Source organism: Neopelma chrysocephalum, unplaced genomic scaffold, assembly GCF_003984885.1.
Source record: "Neopelma chrysocephalum unplaced genomic scaffold, ASM398488v2 Primary Assembly neopelma1_59, whole genome shotgun sequence".
NCBI lineage: Eukaryota > Metazoa > Chordata > Aves > Passeriformes > Pipridae > Neopelma > Neopelma chrysocephalum.
In genome coordinates, this window is record NW_020897714.1 from 27,271,866 (window position 1) to 27,297,859 (window position 25,994).

At 41.1% G+C, this 25,994-nt stretch overlaps 2 protein-coding genes across 5 annotated transcripts in view; one reads left to right on the forward strand and one right to left on the reverse strand.

The window, feature by feature from the left end:
* Nucleotides 1-13,064, forward strand: part of AMN1 (antagonist of mitotic exit network 1 homolog) — a 23,753-nt gene extending 10,689 nt beyond the window's left edge. For 3 of the 4 annotated variants that reach the window (XM_027680618.1, XM_027680617.1, XM_027680616.1), the window contains exons 2-7: nucleotides 3,005-3,137; nucleotides 5,280-5,424; nucleotides 5,790-6,007; nucleotides 7,468-7,524; nucleotides 9,188-9,299; nucleotides 9,894-13,064. In XM_027680618.1, the coding sequence (XP_027536419.1) occupies nucleotides 3,005-3,137; nucleotides 5,280-5,424; nucleotides 5,790-6,007; nucleotides 7,468-7,524; nucleotides 9,188-9,299; nucleotides 9,894-9,967 (739 nt within the window). In that variant the 3' untranslated portion in view covers nucleotides 9,968-13,064. The remainder of the gene's footprint in view (nucleotides 1-3,004; nucleotides 3,138-5,279; nucleotides 5,425-5,789; nucleotides 6,008-7,467; nucleotides 7,525-9,187; nucleotides 9,300-9,893) is intronic. The other variant, XM_027680615.1, reaches the window with a different exon arrangement.
* Nucleotides 13,065-13,698: 634 nt separating this feature from the next.
* ETFBKMT (electron transfer flavoprotein subunit beta lysine methyltransferase) lies at nucleotides 13,699-20,865 on the reverse strand. The gene is made up of 4 exons (XM_027680619.1): nucleotides 20,715-20,865; nucleotides 18,347-18,782; nucleotides 15,342-15,472; nucleotides 13,699-14,626 (listed from the first exon to the last, which is right to left on the reverse strand). Exons 2-4 carry the CDS (start codon nucleotides 18,652-18,654, stop codon nucleotides 14,262-14,264), a joined length of 804 nt encoding a protein of 267 aa, XP_027536420.1. The 5' UTR covers nucleotides 18,655-18,782; nucleotides 20,715-20,865; the 3' UTR covers nucleotides 13,699-14,261.
* Nucleotides 20,866-25,994: the final 5,129 nt, after the last annotated feature.

A 25,994-nucleotide genomic window follows, 5' to 3' on the forward strand; every position in this document is an offset into this window, starting at 1 on the left:
GTTAAAGATCCTATGCCTTTTTCTGTTCTCTACCTCTAGACACATTTGGAACAAATGAATGTGCCATTTAACTTTTGATAGACAACTCTGTGAACTATAAACATGCTGTGTAACAAGTCTGATAATGCAGAGCAAGGAAAATACAGCTGGGGGCTTTGCAAGAAGGAATGGTCTTTTATCAGGCCATTGCAGGAGTAAAGCACCAGCCAGTTTTCTCTGTCCCTGAAAAACAGGAATCATGACTTCTTTCATTAAGTTAGACTAGGTCGAAGTGTGTCTGCCAGCTGATTGCATTACAGGCTTTACTTACCAGTCTTAGTTATTGCTGTGTGTATCCAGATCCCATTAAGTCTAGATGCCAACTACAGTAGAGAGAAATACTGTGCAGTTTCAATCGCTGGTCTGAGTTTACTTGTAGGAGGAGTCAGTGGAAAAATGTTGATTCTACAAAAGCAAAATGTTTTGTAGGATGGTAATGTTTTCTTTCAACACTTTGGATAGGATTTAAAAAGAAAAGTTGACCTAGGGAGTGTAATTCAGGTAGCTATGATCAATGGATCAATCAACCTCCAAATCAAAGCATTTCTGTGGACTCAGGCATCTGAGGGGACAGTGAAGAGTTACTCTTCCTCCCCCATTTCAACTCCCTCCATTTCAGTTTTGCTGTATGGTAATGCTTTTTAAACTTTTGGCATTTCCTAGGCAACAAACATTACCTTTTTGGTTATCTCTGGATGTTGATTAGCTTGGCTCTAGTTTATGTTCCTCGTTTACCCAGGGATTTTGGAGTGGTGATTGCTCTGAAGGTCAGTATGCTCAGGGTGCTTAGAAGCTATTCCTAAACTCTTCCCGGACTTGCCTCTGGTGTTTCAGTAAGCCTGTGATTGTAATTTAAAGTTGCAGAGGTTGGAACATTAATATTTTATGTATTCTATGATACATTAAAGTGCTTTAGGAATCCTAAAAAGATAGGGTTGCATGAATAATGTCCCTCTCTGATACTTAGTATTACAAAACTGAATATTCTTCTGTATATTTGACCCTGAAAAGCATGATTTCAGGTGTTCCAGCTGGGCACTATTCCACATATAACTGGATAATATTGATCTTTATTTTATTTTGCTTAAGTGAAGGTTTTAATGTTTTTTCCCAAAAAGCTCTGTTCCATCTAGAGTCTCGTAACATATTCGGAGTGAAATGATCCCTTTTTCTTGCATTCACACAGATAAAACTGTAGGATTTCAAATCCTGGCTTAAAGCATCGCCCAGCATTCTGTGATTCTAGTAGGCCTATTAATATTTATTTCTGCTTAGTTCTTCCTTTTTTTGATGAATACTTAAGCCTTGTGTGTCTTCGAGATTTGTTTTGTAATTTCTCCTGCATCAGTATCTCATTATGGAAACTTTGTGTAAGTCATGTTTCAGTATCTGGCCAAGGGAACAGATTGCTCGGAACAGGGAAGCAATTGTGACCCTAATACAAAAGCTGCCCAGAGGGCAGGGTGTTTATGATGTGTAGAAAATGCATTATTGCTAGTTCAAAATCTCTGTCCTGTGTGTGATAATCAGGTTGTTTCCCTCATGTTGATAAATCATTCTGATGAATAAATACGTGAGGTGGGAGGAGGCCTAAAATACTGCTATTAAAAGAAAAGGAATTGGCTATACCTATTTAAACTAATCAGTGTTTCTGATTGTGAGAGGATTTCAATAAGCTGTGTGAGAACCTTCCTCCTAATCCTAGGGCAGCTTAATTTCTTGAAGAACCATTGCTGGTGATGCTTTTTTTAATACCTTGTAAGGTTCACTATCCCCTATATATTAAATTTTCTGTGTGTCCACTTGTTACTTTATTTAACTTTCTAGGACTATGAGCCTGTTGATCTCAGATTTCCTGGACCCTACTGTGACAGAAAATTTTCTGTCTCAAGTGGCAGTCCTGTGATCAGATCTAGTTTTAAGCACAAAGATAAAAGGGTTGAGCACAGGGTTACACAGCACAATTCGTATTAAAAGAGTACTACAAGCAAGACAGTGCACAAAATACTACACTGAAAATATCTCATTGTTTTTATCTGAGGTGAAAGAGAGGTGTCCCTTCCCTGGATCTAGCTGTCCCAACTAAAGATTTTAGTTCTTACTTAGTGGAGTTTAGCTGCTGAAAAGGCTTTTCTTAAAGCTGGCAAATCTAGTACCAGTAAACTCATTTGGTAAGTGGGGCTGGTGACTGCAGTGAAAGAGGCTAATCTTTGCCTGCAGGTGCTTGGGGAACACTTTCACAGAAGGATCAGCTGATTGACCCTGAAGGGCAACAGTTGAAATTGGTGGTGGCATGGAAGAGCTGGAACTGGTAAGGTCTGAAGGTGTTTATTTGGTGCAACATTGGGGAACTAGCTGGCTTGCACCAGACAAACTAGCTCCGAAGTTCTCAGTGAAAAGCCACATAATTTATACAGTTTTCATGAGAGGTTACAACATCTTTACATACATATACATTTGATTTTGACATCTAATTATCATATTCATAATGGGCAGAGTTTAGGCGGAGTCTTCTAGAATCGTCTTTTGACAAGACTTTTGGGTGGTCGTTTCTGTTCTTCAGCCTCACTTTGGGGGTCGTTCGCTCTTCTTCCTCTCTTGAACTTTTCAACTTTTTCTGTTCATAGACCTAGTTTTCTGGGGCTTGCAAAACTTATTGACTCATGGCCTTCTTATCTCCTTCAGATGTCCACCTTACCTTTATTTATGACTGCTAAGTTGCTTAAAGTACATTCCTACTATCTCTTACTTCAGCAGAGCAGATCAAGCTATCTCTGTTATATTCCAACATAAGCAGAACCCCTACCAGAGCATGGTGCCAACTCTATCCTAGTTAATCCTTTAAAACCTTGCTCTGTTTCAGCACCACAGCTGGATGCAGAAGATGACATTTCATGGCTTGCTTTTTCTCATTCTAATATGTAGTGCCTCTTTTTGACTGTACTGTAACTTTCTTTTATTTCAGATGCCTTCAGTGTTTGACAAAGAACCTTTCCAGATATGCTGCAGATATTAAGTCACTGCCACCCAACATAAAGGATAAACTGATTAAATTAATGAGTAGGCAAGGGCAAATAACTGATTCAAATATCAGTGAGGTAAGAACCTATTCAAAACTATACTGTCTGTGATAGTTAATACACAAGGATGAGCTGGACTAAAACTGTTTACATGAGATAAATTGAAAGCCTTCTTACTCTGTTCATGTCCTTACAGTTTTATTTCTTAAACTTCATGATGTTAATAGTCCTGTATTAGTAGTAATAAGATTATGTTTTAGTAAAAAGTAAATTAAAAATGTTCTTCCTTCAGTGATAATTGACTTTTGTGTAATCAGGTGACATATAGTATCCCTTCTCAGTATGGGAAAAGTAACCTGTGTTGCACACCAGTCTCTGTTCCTGAATGCAGTATGTTTCAAGAAGCTTGTGCATAATTTAGTAATAAAAGGATTTCAGGAACTTGTTAGAATTCTGTTAGGTTCTATTGACGTTAAGCACACGATCCCCATATAATTTATTTAAATTTTGATTATTTGAAATATGATGATGCTAAGGCTAGAAATTGATAGTTCAGATTCTCTTGTCCTTTCTGCTTACTGATGTATGCCAGTGTTTCAAAATGAAACCAGTTAATGACTTTCCTTCAGCTGTAAATTCAGGGGCACATCTGTTTCCTATCTATCTACTGTTATCTTACTCAGCCTCAAAGGGAGGCGTGAGAATTGAGGAAAGCTAAAATTTGGCGTTGGTGAAGTAGAGAATGAATGACTCCCTGTTCATTCCTGCTTTGACCTGTAATTCAGAAAAGGCAATTATTATCAGTTTCTCAGGGTCAGGATAGTGAAGCCAAGACTAGAGGCAGAAGCAGAATTACTGTGGAAAACATACAAACAAAAAATTTTATCTTTATAATGTACCATTTTTTGATACTCTGCCTTTTGCTTCTCATTTAGACTTCCATGGATCTAATAGTTCTTTTTCCTCATAAAAATTCTCATGTGGCTTCAAAATCAGCAGTTTGGTGTCTTTTGTTGTGTCTTAGACAATTCAGAACTGTGAAAGGAAGCCAACAGTCAAGGAAAGCATCTTGGAAAAATGTTGATGATCACTTTGGCTTTAAGCTGTATTTGGCTGCTTTATTCCTTAGATATGAATTCAGAAATATGAGTGAAATAAGAACTGAATGTTATCTTGTGAAAACTGCTCACAAGTGTCTTGTGGAGTATGTTGGCAGTTTTATGCCATAAAGACACACATAAAGGCTTATAGCATTTGGGGAGGAAAAGCTGTCAAAGCTGTCTGAGGTCTGCCATTCATTTTGCTGAAAGGTTGCAGTTGGAATCTGCTAGAAGTTTTGGTTTATTTGACCTTTTTAGTAAATATTTTAGCATCTTATATTTGTGAAACAGAAAACCAGTATTCCTTGTAATATCTTTATGGTACTGTGTTATAGTGAACCTGAGGAAGGAATAGACCTTTAACAAGCCTGTCAGCTATGCGGTTATCTTTGCTTGTGTGTGAAAATTTATGCTTTTGTCCTTGGAAGTTAAGGAAGGGAATAACAAGCTGAAGGGAGTATATGGCTGTCACTACTAAAATCTGAGGCCTTCCATTGCTTTGGGTCTAACTTTTCATAAATGTCCTCTTGGGGAAGATTTCAGAAAAACTCCATCCTATGGTCTTGTGAGAGTAAAAGAGCCTATTTAATGAGGATTTGGTACCTCCTCATGGTATGATAATGAGATTGGTTGTTTATGAGCAAAAGAGTGTGTCTGTAGCTGAGAAAAATACTCTGGGATAGATCTTTCAAATATCACTGTTATCTGTTCAGGAGATTTAAGTTCTGATGATAATCAGTGTTTTCTTGCACTGCAGATTTCTGCCACCAAAGTTGTGCTAGTAAATATGAGGATATTGTCCCTGGCAAACATATCTGTGCTGGTAGAAGCACTACTGGTAGCAACTGTACCATCAAGACATTATTTTCACTGTTTAAGTATCAGTATTAATGTGTTCTTACTCTGTATGTCACAGAAGTTGACCATTCATGCTGTAGGACATGAACTATTGCAGCAAATAGACCATATTTTCCCTGGAGCTTTTAGTTCCTAGGACTGCTAACCCCATCCTCTAGTAAAAAGTTCTCTGTGATGTCTTGTATTACAAGTTTTTTAGATTAAAATGTGCATGTTTGATGGCATAGCAGAGTGTGACTGCAATGGTAGGTTTTCATTACAGGTACTGCACCCTGCTGTCGAGTCTCTAGACCTCCGAGACTGTGATATTTCCGATAATGCTTTACTGCAGCTTTATAACTGCAAACAGCTGAAAAAAATCAACTTGAATTCTTGCAAGGAAAACAGATTTGGAATCACTTCAGAAGGTATGTTATCTGTGCACAGATAACTGGGATCTTATTTCTAATTTGTTTTTCTTGTTAGATTGGAGTGAATTGCAAAAAATATCCAGGGTAAATATTGCTTTAGAAAATCCCCAATGCCACAGCAATGCTAATTAAAAGTCTCTTCTTTGGTGTAAATTACAGGCCTAGAGCACTGCTAATCTTATGAGAGAGCTATCAGGTTACTCTCATGCTAAGTTTCTGGTTTAACCATGCTATGTGGATCATATTTTCCACTTTATCCTAATTATTCCTTCCTCAAAACTTGTCCCAGAGCCTTTGGACTCAGCATGATGGTCATGTTAAAAAAGGAGTACTCCTTTCCATTGCTCTGTTTACTTTGGCAGGTGTCATAGCACTGGCCTTATCCTGCCCTTACCTGCAAGAAGCGTCTTTTAAAAGGTGCTGTGATATAACTGACAGTGGAATTCTTGCTCTTGCACTCAACTGCCAATTCCTACAAATAGTGAACTTGGGCAGCTGTTCAGGCATCATGGATGCATCTCTGCAGGCACTAGGAGAAAACTGCAAGTTTCTTCACAGTGTGGACTTTTCATCTACTCAGGTAACTGTGGTGGCAATTGGCCAATTGACTGTTGTTTGTTTACTTTTTAGGATTGTCATGATAAAATTGAAAGGGGATCTTTTTAGCTCTATTCTTCACAAGATTTAGGACCACAGTTTACTTCCCATTTCCTCCTCTCAAGGAAAAAGAAAGGTATATTTTGCATCTTGGTAACCAGAAAAATATACATTTTGACATTACAGCAGTAAGATAAAGTTTTGTTAGAATCTACTTAATATTGGAGGGTTGGGGCTTTTTTTTCGGTATCTTTATTTAGTGCATTCATTTTCATCAAGTTATAAAGTCATCCAAAATACTTAATTTAAAGAAAGTGGAATCTTGGACTGATTATTGTCTGCTTTCAGTTAGGACAAACTGACATGAATAATAATAATAATAATATAGGATGTCAAACAGTATAAGCCCCTAGTAAAAGTAAACACTCCATGATTAGTTCTAGTTCAAGAGTGACTGTGCTTTCTGAATGGCTTGTCAGAGTTATGTTACGGAGTCAACACTGAAAGAATGACATTTGAAATGTCAGAAATGGCAGGCAAGGGGATTTAAAAATAGTATTTAGCATGAGAAGAAGGAAATCAGCTGCAAAAGCAATATTCTAACATGCAGTGAGATAATGAGCCAGGGAAAGGATTATTTGCAGGAAGTGTAGTTCAGTTGAGGGTGATGGTGAATAATTATGTTGCGTGTGAGTCCAGTACTGAGCATTTGTAACGAAGTGTCAGAGCTGGAAAACACATATCAGGTTCTTATTTTAGATGATCTTCTTTCAATTTTTCTAGAAGTAGGGTATCAAAGGAATTTTAATATTTTGTTTGGTAGTTTTTATCATTATCATTTAACTCTTACTTCTTCAAACTTAATTACTTCTTTATTTCCTTACCTCTCTCTCCCTTTGTAGGAAATAGCTAAGTTTCCCTGTATGTGTTTGAAATGAGATGAAAGCTGCTTGAGTAACTAATTGTTTCCACATTTTTTTTTACCTTTCTGCAGTGATTACCTTTTTTTTCCAACCCAAGAAACTTCCTTTAGTTCCTTTGAGAACATCTGCAGTCCTGAAAACAGGAGAAAAATTGGTCTAGGTAGAGCAGAAATGCTTTAAACCTTATAAAGGAAAAGGGCTGTGCTCTGACTATAATAGAGTACCCACTGTTAAATGAGACAGGGAAGCTGCAGAAGTAGCAGTTACACAGTTGGAAACATCCCTGTAGAAAGCCAGGGAGGATCACGTGGCAGGAAAATGAAACAGCATTTGAGAGAATGAAAAAAAAAAACCCAAACAGGTCCTTGGATAATTTTCTCTACAAGCTTAGTTGGGAAGAAAATACTGTAATGTTAAGTGTATTCATTGATTGCAGGGAGGGAATAAATTAATATAATTTTCCCACCCAAATAGCTGTGTTGGAAAAAAATGAGCTTTAATCCATTGTGTTTTTTTCCAGGTAACAGATGATGGCGTTGTAGCACTAGTGAGTGGAACATGTTCAAAGAATTTAAAGGTAATTTACTTAACCTAGTAACAAGTGGATGAACAAAAACAAATACCTGCATTTTAAAATTATTGTTATCAGCGTTACTTCTGAGGGATGGTTTTTACTGACAGGCTTTTTTTGCCTTTGTTTATGTATACACTTGCCGTGATCTTGATTGTGAACTGTATATTTTCTGTATCTCTGTAGCAGTGCCCCAGACCAGTGTTTTTTGATAACCTCAGTCTTTTCAAAATGTTTCCTTCTGTTGACTATAACGATCTTATTTTAACTGACAGTGTTGGAGAGATCTATATAATAAATGCAAATGAATGCTTAACTTTTACTCTTGATTTCTTTGGAGTTATTTCTTTATTCTGTTGAACATAGAGGCAGAATTTGTAATGTGGAAAACTTCACGAGTTGAAGAAATCAATTAGCACCTCTGCATGGGTAAATGTAACTCTCACAGTCTCTGCAGTTTTAATAAGGCAAAATTTAACAGTTTTGTGTGGGATGACAATTTAAAAAAAAGTCGTGTTCTCTCAGCATAAACTTCTAAAACAGTTTCTGTTTTACTAGCAGTAAGAAAAAGAAATCTAGTAGAGAATATGAAATTATTTGCTGCAATCTCTTCTTCTGTGTAACTCTTTTCCTTGTCTCTGTCACAGTCTTCATAACCTCTGTTTCATATCATCAAAGTGCAGATATATAGTCAGTGGTGTAATGTCAGGTAGACAGTGAAAAAAGAAGAGCCTTAAAATTCTCAAATTGTAACAAGCAGGTAGATTTATAAATACTTTTACTTCATTCAGAGGCAGATTCCACATTTCACTTAATAAAACAAACTGAAAATTATACATATATCAGCTCTTGTGTATATTGCTTCTCTGAGTACAGATCTTGTTTTATGTGTCATCATTCTGTACAAAGTTGCAATTATTACAAAAGGTCTCTTTCATTTCTCTGCTCTTTAAAGATCCTTAGAGTTTTTTATTGGAAAGTCTTTTTCCAATTTATTTTTTTTTATTTTTACCCTGAATTCCCAAAGTATGTTTTACCAAGATTTTCACTAGATTTGATGGTTTCTTTTCTGCATTTCTTCTTTTATGTTATATTTAGTGATATATAAGGCAATTCAGAAGAGGAAAAAAGGTTGGTAATAATCTGTAAATTTATTGTGATTTTCTTTTTTTAGCACATACAAGAGGTAATAGTTATACAGCTCCAGAGAAAGGTTTTAGTCTAGTCTTGAAGAAGCTTTTAGACTTCTTTTAGGAACCATGTAGATAGATATTAGAAACTTCAGCAGAGACTCATGAATCCTGCCTGTTTTAGAAAACACCAGAATTCAGTTTGGGTCCTGAACAACAAGCTGCTAGGAGAGCATGTGTCATGGGAAAAGTGATGGGACTCAAACACCATGGAATGTCATTGAAGAGTTTTCTCAGTTGTCTTGAATGATATGTGCATATTGGGAAAACTCCGGTTTAAGTTTTCAGTTTTGACTCCTCATAGAAAAGCTGTTTTGTTTTTCCTGAGGGTATTTTCTTGGTCTGTGTAAGACCACATGCAGGGTCAGTGCACAGAGGAGTGTGGTGGGGATCTCTGAAACTGGTTGGGCAAAGGAAAGCTCTGCCTCTAAAACTATGGGTGCTCTGACAGGCTTTTGTTGCTGCTATTTTCATACCAGGAGATCCACATGGAGCGCTGTGTGAACCTGACCGACGTCGCCGTGGAAGCCGTCCTTAATTGTTGTCCGAAGATACACATTTTTCTGTTCCATGGATGCCCACTGATAACAGGTAGGTCAAATCATGCAGGGAGTGAGAAGAGTAATTTCTTGCTGATAGTACCTTCTTGCTCTCTGGAAGAGCACACTATACGTTATAAATAATCCCAAACAAATAATAACTTAGTAGATAAAATAATCATATGCTGAGATTTTTCAAAGCAGGATGAGAGTTTTGCTTTGAAATATGGCAACCTTCAGAGAGGGATTTTTTTGTTGTTGTTTTGAAAATTAGATTTTTTTTTTGTGTCCCTTTTTTCTCCCTTCAGCATGCTGATGAAGATCCAAAGACTTCAGAAAAATGTTAGCATCTTAAATCCCTACTCTATTCCAAAAGGATGGAACAGCACCCATTCAAGAAACAGTGGAACCGGAGTAGGATAGCCCATGGGTTTTTTAAGTCCTGTTGGTTGGTGATGCTTTATAGTTAGGTGATTGAAGAAAGAACCAAGTTGTTTTGGATTACTACAGGTGTATCTGAAGTGTGATATTGTAACAGCAAAATAAGCATAAATGCGGGTGTATAATTGAATTACTTTGCTTATTTCTGAACACCACCTGTATATGTTCTGAATCAATAACAAGAACTTCCTTTGTTCTTTTGCAGATCGTTCTCGAGATGTTTTAGAGGAGCTCATCATATCAAACAAAATCAAGCAAGTCACGTGGACTGTTTACTGATTATTTATCCTGTACGAATGAGTGTCAAGTTTACAGATAGGAGAGCCCTTTCAGCAAGCAAGCACCTTGGAGAACCAGCTGGTGACTTTTGTACCACCAGATTGTGTCCCTCCTGGTTCCCACTGGAGGTCTCTGTTGCTATTCCAGTCCTTGCCTGTGTGTCTGGGCTTCCCCATTGTCTCTGCTTGGAGCCCTGTCTGTCTTTGCATCGCTGATGATACTTCATTAAGAGGAAAGTTAACTATAACACTACACTGAGCCATAGCTCAGCCTCCTCGAAGTATCAGGCTTGGCTGCTCCTTGGCATCCTTTAGCAACTTAGCTACATGTACAGACCCACTTTGAGTAACTCTGAGTTTGTAGGCTGGGAAGGTACTTGCAACTAAAAGTACCAAGCCCAAACACATCATTGACACTCACACAGAAGTGTCTGTAAAGTTGGGAGTTATATCTGACAAAAGTCATCAGACAGACAGGTGAATGGAGGTGGCATTAAGAGCAATACAAATGTATTTTTAGTAGTAACAAACAATCTCCTTTCACCATGTACCTCTGCTAGATCTGGAATGAAAAATGTAGGTACCTTTCTTCTGATGTTACTGATGCTGCAGATTTCTGGTTTTATTTACCATCAAATACTTGCTGGATTTTTACATATCCAAAGCTACAGTCTGTAAATGTGTGAACATAAACTTGCTTTGGAATTGTTATGGTGACTTTACAAATTTCAGAGTAGTAGCTATGACCAGTAAAAGAGTTTTGTATATGGGCAAATATTTAATTTGCCCTGGCTTTTGCCTATGTTTCTACATGAAAATCCTTTTAGGGAACAAAACATTGGTACTCATAAGCATAGCTGTGAGTGAAATAGGACCAAATTTTGTGTCTGAGTATATAAATCTCAGGATGGTAGAGTTCAGTAGAGTATGTGTTCTGCTGTATGCGGTTTATTATATATCCAGGGCCACCCAGAAGCTGAAAATAACAATAAATGTATTGTTTAATTATAGTCATATTAAAGAAAAAATTTTTGAATTGTAGAATGAGTTTATTACATAATGGAACAGTGGTCTCATCACAGTTATAAGTCATGTTCATTGGCTGTCTTGAACCAGCATAATCTCTCGTGAGAATTCTATGATTTCTGCATTAAACTTCTTAAAATGCTAGCAATTTTAGCATTGTACAGGGCATGGAGCACACTAAGTTGATACTCTGTATGTGGAAGTAGAAGGGTTTAGCTAGGGTGGTCTTACATGAATCTGAGGATATTTGGAAACTTGTGAGTTAAGGCAACTATAATGAATATGTTTACTTTACAATTTAACACCTGTCATAGCCACACTTATTTTGAGTGTTGCAGAAATAAACCAGTCTTCTACTAATCTATTCAAAGTTCAAGTCAAATTGCATGGAAGATACATGTTGCAGCCAATATTAAAGGATATTATGATGTCCGACAAGGATCTCGTTCTTGTGTTGATTATATGGTTCTTGAAAGAGCAAATCTATTTAGAAAAGTTGTTCAAGTGTAACTAAAAGCATAATTTTCCAACTCCAGAGCCTAAATCCCTTACTCTTGTTGCATGCAGTACCATGGCTCAGCCCAGTGATGAGTGTGTTCCTGTGATCCCTGTAGGTACAGCTGCACCAGCACAAACCATTCTTGCAAACAGGAGTTGATTTTGCTGCATTATCCACAAGCATCTGAAAGCTGTAACTGCAGCAGATCCTTGCAGTGGATAGATTAATAACCTGATCTACCAAGTTTTATTCCTTTTTTTGGGCTAAGTTTATTTTTATGCCCTGTGTAGTCCCTGGTATCAATCAGGGCCCATCATTCCTTTAAACTCTTGGACGTGAGTTGGCAATAAATTTGTTTTTAATATTAATTTATTTTTGATATTGATCCATCTAGCTGATTAAGCAGCAGCAATGAGAGGCTCGGTAATTCTGTCCAATGGGTAAAGCATTCCTGGTTGCCACAAAAAGACTAAGTAGAATTGAAAATTAACTGAAGAAGGGAGGAGCCTTGGGAGGTTTCAAGTATAACTTCCTGCCCAAAGTAGGGCCAGCTCAAAGCTCAGACCAGCTTAGTCCACGCTTTATCCAGCCAAGTCTTGAAAAACTGAAGATACAGAGCCTTCACAACCTTTTGAGGCAACTTGTTCCACTGCTTGACTGTATTAATGCTGGAAATTTTTTTCCTTATGTCCTGTTTGACCCTATTTTGTGTCCACACCCTTTCTCTCGCTGGTAGAGCCTGGCTGTCATCCTGATGGCCTCCTCACAGGTGTGGTCAGGCTGCTCAGAGGTTCCTTGAAGCCCTGTCTTTTCCAAGCTGAACAAGCCCAGTTCCCTCACTCTGTTGCTGTCATGTAACAATATATATTACATTACAAGGTGGTGGTCACTAGACTCCCAAGTGCTACATCCAGAAAGAAAGTTACAAATTAAGATTATGTAAAGCAGCGAGAGGTGGAAGACCACCAAAATCTGTAATAGCAAAGGACACTTAAAAAAATTATCTGTGGGACAATACTACTACTAACCTCACTGGCAAAGTTGTCCTTTTCCCCCTTGCTAATGTAACCTTGGATTTGTCATGTTGTCACGTCGAAGGCAAATGCAGCCTATAGTGTGTCCTTAAATGTGCATGTGGATTTACCATCTTCCCCTATAGCCTCTTCTAAATGTGTAACTTTGTATCCTCACCTTGTGCTTAAAAAATCTGTACAACAGGGCAACAAGTTAGCACTGCATTTTTAGGTTTGAAAGTTCAATGTAAGTCACTTTAAATCCTTCCCCAGTAGAACTTTTACATGTTTATTACTTGCATAACTCTACTGGAGTATTTTTTGATTCAGGTTAAATCACAGTAATTTTCAACAAATGTTGGCAAGCACTGGGTAAAGAGAAGAACATCACGTATGTGCTTACCACTTCCTATTTCTGTATTGCTTGGATATTGTTACTGTTGCAAAATGTTGGGTGAGCACTGCAGAATATTCCTATATTGTTCAGATGATTAAAGTTTGTAAAACATCTGTTTGGATAGTTCTGGAAACTGTTAAATTACATAACCATGTACATCTGACTGTGCTCCTAAGCCTCCTGCTTCATAAATACCATGGTTTTCTGAGCAATTACCACATACTTGTTCACATTTATAAGCTTCTACCACATCACCTGGTATTTGAATAGTTGTAGGTGCATTGTGTTGGTTGTGCAGGTATTAGTTCCCCATCAATGGTTGTTCAATAGTTGACTGCTAAAGGTGACAGTTCTTGCAAGACTGCTCTGAAAACAGTGGTGGTTTCTTCCAATGGCTGGAGTTACAGCCTCTTACCTGTGGAACTGCAGACAGTTCTTTCTTGACAGATGTAACTGCGACTAATTCTGGAGCTTGTTGTCCAGCATCTCCTCAAGAGAAGAGCAAAATAATTATATCAGACCTTTATTCCCTGTTTTTATTTAGTTACCTTCTGTTTGTCACACAAGGAAAGATTTCTTCATCCCTCAGCAGCTTCCCAAGGTGATAGTTTGCCTGGTTTACCCTTGCAAAGTTCAGGTATGTAGGTAATTTGACCCTACTCTCTAGATGATCGAGTTACCCCATAGCTAGTACTATTTAGGCACTTTCCACTTACTAAAAACTTCTACACTGGCTACCAGTCAAGAAGCTATTTTAGGTTTGTGTGCAACTCCTACATAATCACTCAGGCAGTTTCAAGGAAGAGTAAACTTTTATTATAGAGGGAAAAAGGGAGATTCAAATTAGTCACTCTGACATTCAGAAGAGATACCCAGAAAAGGAGCAAGGCACTTTAAGTTGAGCATGTTAAGAGCTATTAATCTCTTATGAATTAGAATTTTATGAAGGACACTGACAATTTCTCTATAAATAAGCTGTAAAAGTCTGTGAAAGCAGTGCAGAAAGTCTGTCAGCCATGGCCCTCTCCCCACAGCAGTGTAGTGGACATCCAAAACATTTCACAGTACTGTTAGAGAGCAAGACACAAATATACATGAAAAACATCAAGCATGCAAACTCTTACGTGTGATTCATCTGTGGGTCTGCACTTCAGTACAGGCCCCTCTGAATACAGTTTGCATGTAGCTTTTACCTCAAATGGAGCAAAAGCCTCAGTGAGTATGACTGAAATCAGTTCAGTGAAGGTACAGGAATCTGCTTTACATCAACAAATAATGTACTGTGTTTAATTCCCATTTTCTTTTTACATACTCGCTAAAAAGCCAACCAAGCAAGACAAAATTCCTTACAAAGCCAACTTCAACAGTCTTCTGAGCCATTTGAGGGCTGATAACTCCAGACAATACTTGATGTTAATCCATAGTTTTCTTGTCTAGTGTACTCAGGAAGTGAATATTCTATAACTTTGTGCAAATGACTGTGAATGCTGTGGCTTAAAAACTGATGCCTGCCAGGGTCACCAATCAGCACTTCAGTTTGCTGTATCCTGATGCACTTCCTCAGCCAGTGATGCAGACCATCAGCAAGTTGTTCATCATAAAACATATCTCCTAAAACAATGAGGTCCCAGTTGCCAGCCTCTGAATTAATGATGTTCTTAATGGTGATGGGGAAGGGATTCAGGTGGTTCAGTTCACAGTTCAGGATCATTGCCACTCCTGCAACTGAAGAAAAGTCAAAGCAAAATGAAAGTTACATTTTAGGATTCTGCCACTCAGCCCCCTTACAATTTCCTTGACAGGTTTCAATTTCATCTCTTAAATATTTTTGTTTATCCTATCTAGGGACTTCCACAGTTTTCATGATGGGTTAAAATCTGGCATAGAGTGATGAAATTTTATTCCCATTACACCATGACACAGGGAAGAACTATTTCTGGAATGGATACCAGTGGAAAACAATCATGGAATTGAATTAGGATATCTTACTGCCTAAATCTATGGATATACTTCTTCCCTAAACAGTGAGTAATTACTTTATGAATAAACTGAATTCATAAGTGAATTATGGAAAAGTCTGGAGGGAAAAGGCAAAATCTAGGTCCTAACATCAAAGTACAGGAAAATGCTACAGTCCTACAGAGAAGGCAACTTGCTGTTTGCACTTGGAGTTCTCTTCCAAAGCAGCCATGATGGTGTATAGGCAACACTTGACAGAAACTTTGCTGTTTGTTCATTCTAAGGTGTTATAGAGATACACTCATCCAAGAGAGGCTGGTACAACCCAGCTTCTAATACTGGCAAAATCCATTCCTCTTTTTAGCATTCTTAGAACTCTGTTTGGAACTTGAATTTCTCCCAAATGGAGTAAAGAAAAGTCCTTGTTAAAGGTGCTTTAATAAGTATCTTTACATAGAGATGAAAAGAAAAAAGCGCTTACTAGGGTCGATGTCATTAGCGAGGACTTGGGATGCCCCACTCATCACAGCAGCTATTGCTGTTGCTCCACATCCACTTCCAAGATCCAAAACTGATCGTCCTTTAACAACGCGAGGATTATCTAAAATATACCTGAAAAAGAAAAGCTGTTAAAGCAGTGAACAAGATGATGCAAATGTCTCAAGTTTGTGTTACACTAAGAGTTCTTATACATGTAATGATACCTTAATAACACTATCCCACATGTGCAGCTGGTACATAGCTCCTTATTTGTCTCTGCTGATATGAAAATCAAGAAAACCTTTCTTCTTTACTTGTTCCCCACCCTCCAAATGAAAAGAAATCCAGCCAAGTAAGCAACATTTTATTTTAATCAGCTCCTTCTCTGACAGGTGAGCTGCTCTGTTAAATAAACACAAACTGCAAGGTGACTACAATGAATCAGAATATATCAGAAATAGGAAAGTAAGGATCTGTAGAAATTAAAAACAATCTGCCTGAAGAAACATGATGTATTCATAGTGAATATTGTGCCTACCCATCGCCCTGAAGTGCTGCTTATGCAACTGCTTGGAAGAAGAGGAATTTCTCCTCTTTCTTTTCCTGAGCCATGCAGACACAGATGCAAATACTTGAAGACTGCTTAATGTTGTTCCCGAGTAGCACCAAGAAAAAGAATAGAACTGTGGTGAGCAGAAGGAGTATCTTCATCTAATTGCTGACACATGCCAAGAGGAATCCTGTAAAACCTCTAGGCTGGAAGTGGGGAACTGACAGAAGGCAAGCAGCAGTTATTGTTAAACACTGAATCATATTACAGCCATTAGAGAAGATTCAGAACTTTAACAACTGCCTTGACATTCAATTGGCTGTGAAGGGAAGGCCCTCAGTGTCAGGGAAAAGAGCCCTGGGTGAAATAAATTACTGCAAAGCTACCATAAATTTACTACTAATTTCCATAACTTCTGTTAAAGTAGAAACTGGAAAGGATACTACATTTGTGTTATATTCTGGCAGGGAGAGCAATGGCTGAGTCTTCACATGGGGCTACTGGTAAGCACAGCTTTTGCAGGGGTATTCCAATGCAGAGAACTGTAATGGAAATGTTAGGACTGGTGTAAATAGGGAATGGATGAATGGAAATGTCTGGGCCTGGTAGCACCAGCAGGAATGGCACAAAGAGGTCTAATAAGAGTGTTGAGTGTTGACACTTGTGTAGAGGCTCAGCAGCTCAGCTGTTTGGCAATATTCCACTGAGGACATCGCTCACAGAATCACAGAATATGCTGAGTTGGAAGGGACCCACAAGGATCATTGAGTCCATACAGCCCTACACAGGATCATCCCCAAGAGCCACACCATGTGCCCAAAAGTATCGTCCAAACACTTTCTTGAACGCTGTCAGGCTTGGTGCTGTGACCACTTCCCTGGGGAATCCAACCACCCTCTGGATGATGAATGTCTAATATCCAACCTTAACCTCCCCTGACACAATTTCAGGCCATTCCCTCGGGTCCTGTCACTGAGGACAGCCCCTAGTTTACCAACAGGGCTTGGTTTACCAACCGAGGGTGGAAGACTGGGGTGAGGTCTCCACAGAAGTGCTCTGTTTCTCCTATTTAGTGGCTCTGCTTGGATTTGCTATGACTTTCCACTAGTAATTTGTATAGACCATGATCTTGCCTAATATGCTGCAAATGCCTTGTTTCCATCTGAGTGGTTATTGAGTTACTGCTGATGACTGTAGTGACTGAGGACAGCTGGACCCGGCTGTATCCCCTGGCACGCACACAGTGCATCGAGCTGCTGTTGGAGACTGCTGTCTGCCCTGCTAGGCAAACGAGGTATCTTAGGTTACACCAAGAGGAGTAGCTTGAAATAGGAGACTCCTGATGTTGTGGAAATGCCAACAATGCCTGTGTTGTGGAAAGAAGCACAGTTATGGAAGCAGCCTATGTTGTCATGCTCCCTTTTTACCTTCCAAATTATGCAGCTAATTTCTGACATTCCTTATACGTCAAACAAGTGCTTAAACAGTAAGACAGTAAAGTAGTGAACTGCCAGATAATTACTGCTACCCAAATATATGGGCATATGTATCATATGATAACAAAATATAGAGATTAATTTATCTAATTTATTTACCCAGTATTCAGGAGCATTGTAGTTAATCTGCGTGGCTAAGCAACTCACAATTTAACAGTAAGGCTCATCTTTTCCCTGGACAAAAACACCTTCTTATTTATGCTTTCTCGCAGAAAAACAGTAGAGCCTCAATTCAGATCCTTCCCTTTCATCTCTGTGGGGATTGTCTGACAGCTTGCTCTTGGCTGTAAAAATTAAGAACTTTTTCTGCTGTTCAAAGTGAGAGATTTGATTTTATAGAATAAAAGAACTCTAACTAATTCCTGAGAATCAGGAACATTAAAGACATTTTGACAGTCAGTAGCCAAAACCAAAATGTGGCTTCTGATGTGACTAAAGGACACCCACAGTAAGGCTTGACAATAAGGCTGCTGAAATCCTAGTTGAGGAGAGTGATTCAGGCTAACCAGCACTCCAAGTGCAGCAGCATAAACCTACTTTTCTCACCAGACCATATGCACATCCACACTCACATCTGTCTCCTATAAAAAACCCCCACGCGTTATGACAAAATACAATCCTCCTGTTTGGAGCAATTACGAGTGACAGAATTAACATTTCACTAGGTTGTGATGGCAACTGCACTGCCCTTCCACGGATCCAAATTCAGCCCCATTGTCAGCCACTGCATACAACAGATTTCTACTTAAGAGATGTAAGCTATTCTGTATAGCAGCTGCTGGAATGTCACTGCCAACCAGCAGAGATTGCAGTGCTCCTGTATAAGCAGAGAGGGGTATGGATAATGCCCTCACAACAGGCAAATACACATTGCTAGGAATCACTACAAACAGAGCCAGGTCTGACATCCCAGCCTGCAGCAGACTGGACTTATCAATTATGGTGCATTGTGCTGCATACCTGGAGAGGGCTTGGCCTCCTGGCCAGTAAATTGCCCAGAACGGGTCCCCGTAAGGCCACAGGTCGGGTTTTTCTCTCCAGAACCTGCAGCGAGGGGTGAGGAGGCGCAGCCGTATCTCTGGTGTGAGGTGCCCACTGTTGGTGACCTCCGTGTTCTCCTCCAAAAATGCTTTCACCTCGGGGTCCAGAGACTTGCCAGCACTCCAATGGCAACAGCGCTTCCAGCCTCCCCTCCTGCTCCTCCAAGCTTTGGCAAAGAAGTTCTGCCTGTCCAAAAGGAGGAACCACTTCCAGCCACGGAAGGCCATGCTTCCCCAAGGAGATGAACCCTCCCCAGGAGAGCTCAGAACACAGCTTATCTGAAGCAGGATGATGAGGCAGAAAGCTTGAAACAAACTCACAGGACGTTGTTTTTCATAGCGATGGATGACAATTCCTGAGAGGAGAAAAATGCTCCGTAAGTGATGTTTCTTCAAGGCTTTGCACCACCAGGGACTTTAGGAAGGAAAGGTCACTGTGCTGCTGTGTGACCACAAACACGTGCCTTGCCCCTGCCCAGAGTCTTTTAAGTCTGGAAGATGTGGTATTCAAGAGACCCATTCAGGAGAGTACTATAAACATATCCATTGAGAAACAACCAGTTAGCAGGACAGCTGATAGAGGCAAAAATTAAATGTGCAGCCTTTTAACATCTCCCTCCCTCTGCCCCTACAATCTACTCTCATTTCAGGTTCTTCCATTGAATCTTCAGATTTTGCAGCAGGGCTCTGGCATTGCAGGGCCTATGGACATAGCAAAACTGATCTTAATCAGATACTCCCAATTTGTTGCATTTCAGTCTGTATTTTAAAGGATCAGTTAGTGTTACAGTGCAATAGTCTCATGCGGTTGCTGTCAGCTGTAGAAGAAAGCAGAGCCCCATCATTCTGCCCACCCCTGCCAATTTTTCACAACAGAAGAATCATGGACCACTTCACCATCCAGAGCTGTGCATGTTGCCATTACAAAAAAGTTAGACTAAGGGATGACAGGAAAAACATGCCAATAAAACGAAGTCTTAACACTTTGTATTTCATTATTTCTGTTTCTCTTTATTTGTCTGTGTCTTCAGTAAAAGTCCATATGTGTTCAGTGGTGGTTTTGTTGTGTGCTGGCCTCTGCTTTAGGTACTGGCTTTGGTAAGTTTGATCACTTACCAAAACATTAAGCTCTGAACTTCCATCCCCTAACACTTTGCTGTTGAGGCAGATACTCCCATTAAGTCTTTGTTTAAATCACTGGCTAAAGGTTTTGTGGTTTTATTAGAAATAAATACACACAATCGAACATACTGCATTTTTCCACACATTTTTCCATTCAGCAGAGTCCACGTAATTAATGAATGTAATTAATGAATGCCTTCCTTCTTGAAGGTAGAGCAGTATAATCCTCATCTGCCTAAGGGAAGCATGATGTTAACTGCAATCAATCTGAGAGATAAATCTTGTCAGCTAATGCTGTATGCTGGCTTTTCCCCATGAATTGCTGCAAATTAGCAGGGCTGAGGCTCTGCAGTGTTTATTTTGCAATGCCTGCCATGATGGTTACTCTCCTGAAATTAATCCATGGTAGAGAAACACCTGCCAAGAGCTCTGTGCTCAAAATGCCAAACTGGGCTCAAGCTTTTAGTGAGAGGGAAGGCGTCAGGATGGATATCCCTGTGTTTGACACTTCCAGCCTGCCTGCCTTATTGGGAATAAAATCAGGATGGATAGCAGGATGGCTATCCCTGTGTTTGATGCTCCTGGCCTGCCTGTCTTACTGGGAATAAAATCAGGATGGATAGCAGGATGAATATCCCTGCGTTTGACACTTCTGGTCTGCCCATCTTACTGAGAATAAAATCAGGATGGATAGCAGGATGGCCATCCCTGCATTTGATGCTCCAGGCCTGCCCACCTTATTGGGAATAAAATCCAGATGGATAGCAGGATGGATACCCCTGCGTTTGACACTCCTGCAGGGCCTGCCCATCTTGCTGGGAATAAAATCAGTGGGCGAGTAGAACTTGGAAAAGGGGACAAAACCGAGCAAAACCTACAAGAAAAACCCCACCTTCGGAAAAAAAAACCCAAACCCAACAAACAAAACAAAAAACAAACACACAAGCAAAAACCAAAACCAAAAGCCCCAAACAAAACAAAACAAACAAAAAACAAAAACCAAAAAACGAACGAATCCCAAAACAAAACCGAACACCAATTATTATGCAATTTAAGCTTTTTTTTTTTTTTTTTTCCCAAGGCAGCAAGTGCCCTCCAAAGCCTAACTGCACCGGCACCGACACCGACGCCCCCACCCCTTTCCCATCGGGGCAAGCCAGACCTACCCGGGGCCGAAGGCCGCCCGGTTCAGCGAGGGGGGCAAACAGCGCCCCGGGGGCAGAGCCAGCGGGGCCGCCCCGCCGCCATCCCCGCACCCCCCGGGCCGGGCTCCCCTCTGCGGGGGGGCACGGGCAGCTCCCGGCTGGAGCGGTGGGAAGGCCCGGACCTCCGCCGAGCCCCTCCGTGCTGTGCCGCACCGCCCCCGGCGGGGCGGGCCCGGCGCCGGCAGCACCGGCCCGGCCCACACGTACCTGCTGCCGCCGCCGCCGCTCTGCCACCGCCCCCGGGGCCGGGCCGGGGAGGGCCCCGCTCCCGCCCGCCCTTAAAGCGGCAGCATCCCCCTGGAGGGCTCCGCTGGTGCCCGGGGATGGTTCTCCTTCCCGCCCCGCAGCGCCTGCCCCGCTCTGAGTCCACCCCGGTCGGCGCCGTGCGCTTGCTGCGCTCCTGCTTCGTTTAGAACGCCTTTCTGAAAGGCTTGCGCCAGTGTGAACTAGCTCTGTGTTTGAAAATGTGGATAAAAATCCACCCGGGAAAGGGAGTGATAACACACGTCCGGGTTTGGCAGCAGGGAAAATGATGTGGGTTTCTGGGTTTCTTTTCCCCTTTGCACGTCAGGCCAAGGCCGCTGTCAATCCGGTGCGGCTCAGCCAGAGCTCTCCAGCCTCTCTGAGGCAGCAACAGCTGCTGCGGGCACCGGCCACCGAAAGAGCATCCAGTGCCGACTTTGCTACTCAGACAAGCTGGACCTTTTGTTTACCCCTCTGCATGTTCCTTTTCCACGTGCTCCATCCATTCCGTTCATATTTCTGCTGCTCTACAGATCCCTTCGCTTCCCTCCACCCCAGACTCTCTCCGGTGTGGACAGGAGGGAGCACCATGCTGCTGCTGTCCCTCGGGAGGGCACAGCTCTGCGGCAGGTAAGGGCCCAAACCTACGAACAGTGGTGTTTCCTCTGAGGCCTCAAAGTGGCCAGATTTTCATGTGGCAGTGACTGTGACTCACTGGTGGCTGGACAAGGAACCAAACCCACTTGCATCCCTCCCATTACCCAGCCGCTGACCATCACAGAGGGATCCACCCAGACAGGGGCTCACCTCCCTCCCAGGTGGGCTCAGCGCCAGAGCCAAGCCCAAGCCCCTCCTGAGGGTGCAGTAAGGCCAGGCTGGGGCCGGAGGTGGTTCTTGGGATCCCTGCTCGCTGGTCGATGGCTGTCCTTCCTGCAACAACTAGTTTTGTTATATTGACTAATTGGCTCCATCCCAGGGAGACTGGAGACACACCTGTGACTCTCCAACAGCTCCCACCGACTCTCTGACCCATCTCCTGTCCCATCTGCCAGGATTTAGGAAATACAAGCAGCTTCTGACAACAAGAGTGACAAATGTGGGTTTCTCTAGTTTCCCTATGGGACAAAGCGTCTCAAATTTTTCAGGCTGCGTTTTGAAAAGGCTCTTGTGCATTGCCCGAGGCGATGATTCTGCAGCACTCAGGATGCCAGGGTTTTAAACCTGGCAATTTCTCAGCCCAGGCCTGGATCTGCCCAAATCTCTGAGGTTACGAGGCCATCTAGTGATCTGTTGGTTTGTTGCAATTAAAAGGTGCTCTCCAGGGTGGGAAAGTTGCTTATAAATCAGGACCTGTTCTTTAAACGCAGGTAATCCGCAGTCTCCCACGAGAAGGTAATCCCTCCAAGTCGGGCTGCAGAGTGTCTGGGACCCAGACAGAAGCTGGTGTCCACCTGCCACATGAAGGAGCCTGAAATCCACAGACATGTTAAGCTATACTATATATATATATATATACACACTATAAGGATACTTGCATGCCTTTTAGTCTTGGGAAGCAGGACTCACACTCAGTCTTTTTAGAAATAATCCCTCAAATTGTACAAAGGTGTGGACTTTCGTGTTTTAAGCTCAGGAAGAGTGTTATTTCTTGGAGCCCTTAGGGAAACTGAATTTTCAAAGGTCTTTCAGCAGCTCCTGCTGGTCCTCTCCAAGGAGGGAAATATTGAAAACAGTCATAATACCTAAAATTGTGCATAAAATGTGCAATTCAGGACATGGGGTTTTGTGCCCTATAGACACTCATCACCATGCAAGGAATAAAGAACTTGGTAATGTAACAGGAAAATCATTATCAACATCAGCTCAGGATGCCATGTAAGATGCAGTACCAGCTTTAAGCATGCTGACAGATGAAGATACACCTCTATCTTGGACATTTTATCTTATGCCTGAGAATATTCTCAGAGAAATCTGACAGGAAAGCTTTTTCACTTGGATTTCCAGCTTTTTTGATTACTATTTTAACAAATATCTTCTCAGGTCTGTTTTTTTTTTTAAACTCCTCATATATGATTTTACTCAGTAGCTATGGGGGCTTCAGTGAGGTCACTGCTGTCTAACACAAACCGACATCACACTGAGGCAGGTAAAAAGGATATAATCATAGAATCATGGAATGGTTTCAGTTGGAAAGGATCTTAAAGATCATCTAGTTCAAACCTTCCAAAGATGTTCCCTGGCTGTTCCTAGATGAGGGATTGCTTAGGTGAAAAAGGAGAAAGTCCTTGCTTCCCATTAACACTGGCTGGAATGTTAAAACCAGAAATCCAATATTTTTTATTTAACTACAAATAATTAGTTATGATTGTATAGACTTCTAGCATGACATAAGAAAGCTCTGATACCAGTGATAGCTGCCATCCCTCTTGTGAAAGTCTAAGGGAACCACTTAGACTTTGAGAACATGCTTTGTACTGATTACTTCAGCAAAGTCTGTCCCCCATGAGAAAAAAAGTTTAATTTCCAAAGGCTTTTTGCTTTAGATGGTGATATCTTAAGAATTTTTGCTGCTCAAATCTACAGTATCCTGTGCAACCAACCACCATAACTGTGCTGGAATTCGCTTGGAGGACAAAGACGTCTTTGATCACAACATAACATTGATTTGGCATATCATGGAGAAGTGCAACACTTGCAAAACACAGTTATAGAGTAACACACAGGGGACCCGCATGTCCAAGGGAATTAGGGGATTACTGGCTGAGGATACAACTGCCAGTGTCTCGGGGGAAATCTTGTTTGAGCCAATTAAAAACAAAGAAATGGAGCTGCACAAGGACAGATAGAAGAGGAAGACAGAGAGGAGCTACCTGCGCATTAGCAAGCCCTCAGCTCATGAATCCTCACAGATACAAAGGTTAAACTCAAAGGAAGGCAGGCCTGTGGTTCAGCACCCAGCTGATCTCCACTGTTCACTCTCTCTTTTCCAGCTGGTACAGGTGACAAGGCCAGCTGCTCCAGTTTGGTGCGGTGAAAGGACTGAAGGGAAGATGGATGAATTCAGAGCGCTGTTGATTTGTAAAAAGTATCCCAACAACTCAATATGAATAGTCAGCGGTTTTGCACATCAGGATCAATTTGTGGTTGCCCAGAGGCTGTGGGAGCAAGTCATTATCAAAACATAGCTGGTGCATTAGCTAGTAGCTAAGGTAAAATTGAGGCTGAGAGCTCTGGCTAGGTAAGGGAGAGACAATTCAATTATTCTGTTGTGCCTTCAGCTAGAATCCAATTTCAGAATAACAAGACATCTTTTGCAGTTGAAGAATAATATCTTAACATAAAAACAATCACACATTATATGTAATGTGTCCTGAAAGCATTAGGTGTTCTCTTCATAGGATTATCTTTCCCCACTGCCTTGGCAGCTGCATTACATTAGGAGCAGGAAGGAGCAGCAGCTGGCAGAGATGAAGGCATCAAATACCTTCTAGCAGTGGTAGATACAAGATAGAGGAATTTGTGATGTGCAACTATTCTTCAGAGTGGAGGTGGGGTGATGAAATGAAGAGGGGCTGTATTAATTTGACCTTTGTGCCATTGCAGATTTAGGTTTTCTGGCGTGAGAGGTCCCTGTGAGAGCCTTGACGGTGAGACTGGGATGTTGAAAACTCTTATCTCTGAGCTCATTTTTGATTTTGTCTATTGTCCATGCGTGTGATTAAAGTATGCTTGGCTTTAGCTGACTGTTTGTGTTCATGCACAGTCAGACATGAGAGTATTTTTATAGCATGAATGAAGACTGGAAAGATGCACAGTCAGATGGTTTGTGCTTCTCTTGGTGTATTGTTTGGATACTTGCTTTTCTGTTAAAACTACAGGGTATGTCTTTTCAAGCCCTATTTTTGAACTGTTGAAGTCTCCTTGAGCTGGTGGGACTTCGGGTCTTATGTATCTCTTCAGTAATGATCCTTGAGCTCCTGAGATCACAGCAATATCTTGTGACAATCATCCAGCATGACTGAACCTCGCCACGGGGTAAAAATTAGACAGAAGCAGTCCAGCCTGATGAACTTATTTGTTGTTAACGAACGTGTCCAGAGTTGTGTCTTATAAAAACATCAGGTGCTCTGGTAGTTTTATTTGCACAGCAAAAAGATTGCAGCACAGGCAGCAACTAAGAGGAAGCAGCCATCAGTTGGCACAGCCACTTCTGATGATACAACTACTTGTAGTAGTACACTGAAAGAGGTGGTAGACAGTTTGCAGTAGGCTTTATTTGTAGCTCACTTTGGTCTTCCACAACCCAAACTATTCATGTCATACTTTTTATACTGTTGTGTTGCTGCTGTGGTCATCTGTAATAACTTTCTGTTAATAACATGCCAGTGTCTTACCTTAGGAGGGCAGGGGTCTGGGTCACAGCAGTCTGCAGGAAGCTTTTGGGTATCCGCAAGTCTGGGCCAGCTCTGGAGTTAGCCCAAGGTGGGGTAAGATTTATTTACAGGAAGGACTGTAGACAGAGCTGAACAATGGCATCAGAACATTTATTTGGTTGGGATTTTTTTTCTTATTGTTTTAGGGGTTTTTTTCTTTGTTTTCCTGCAAAGCCCTTAAAGAGGAAGATGATGGAAGCTGAGTGAATATGGACAGCCAGGGAAAGAGGCTGCTTAAGCACCATGGAGCATCTCCATCTGGTCTCCAGATAACCTGTAGCTATCTAAGTTATCCTGAATGAAACAAAGACATTCTCCATGTCCTCATCCCTCCTGATTTCCTATGTCAGTAAAACTCATCCCATCTGCCTTCCCTGTGGCTTTGTCCCACATTCCCTCCATATGTGATGTACCAAGGGCAATATGCAAGTCCCATGACTTCAGTGTATTTATGCATCCTTAGCTTTTCCCAGACAGGCAGAAACAAAGTCAAATGCCAGAGCTAAGCCAACAGTTAGTCTGGAACATGAGATCATGGCCACCAGCTGGGGCCCTAATGCAAGCA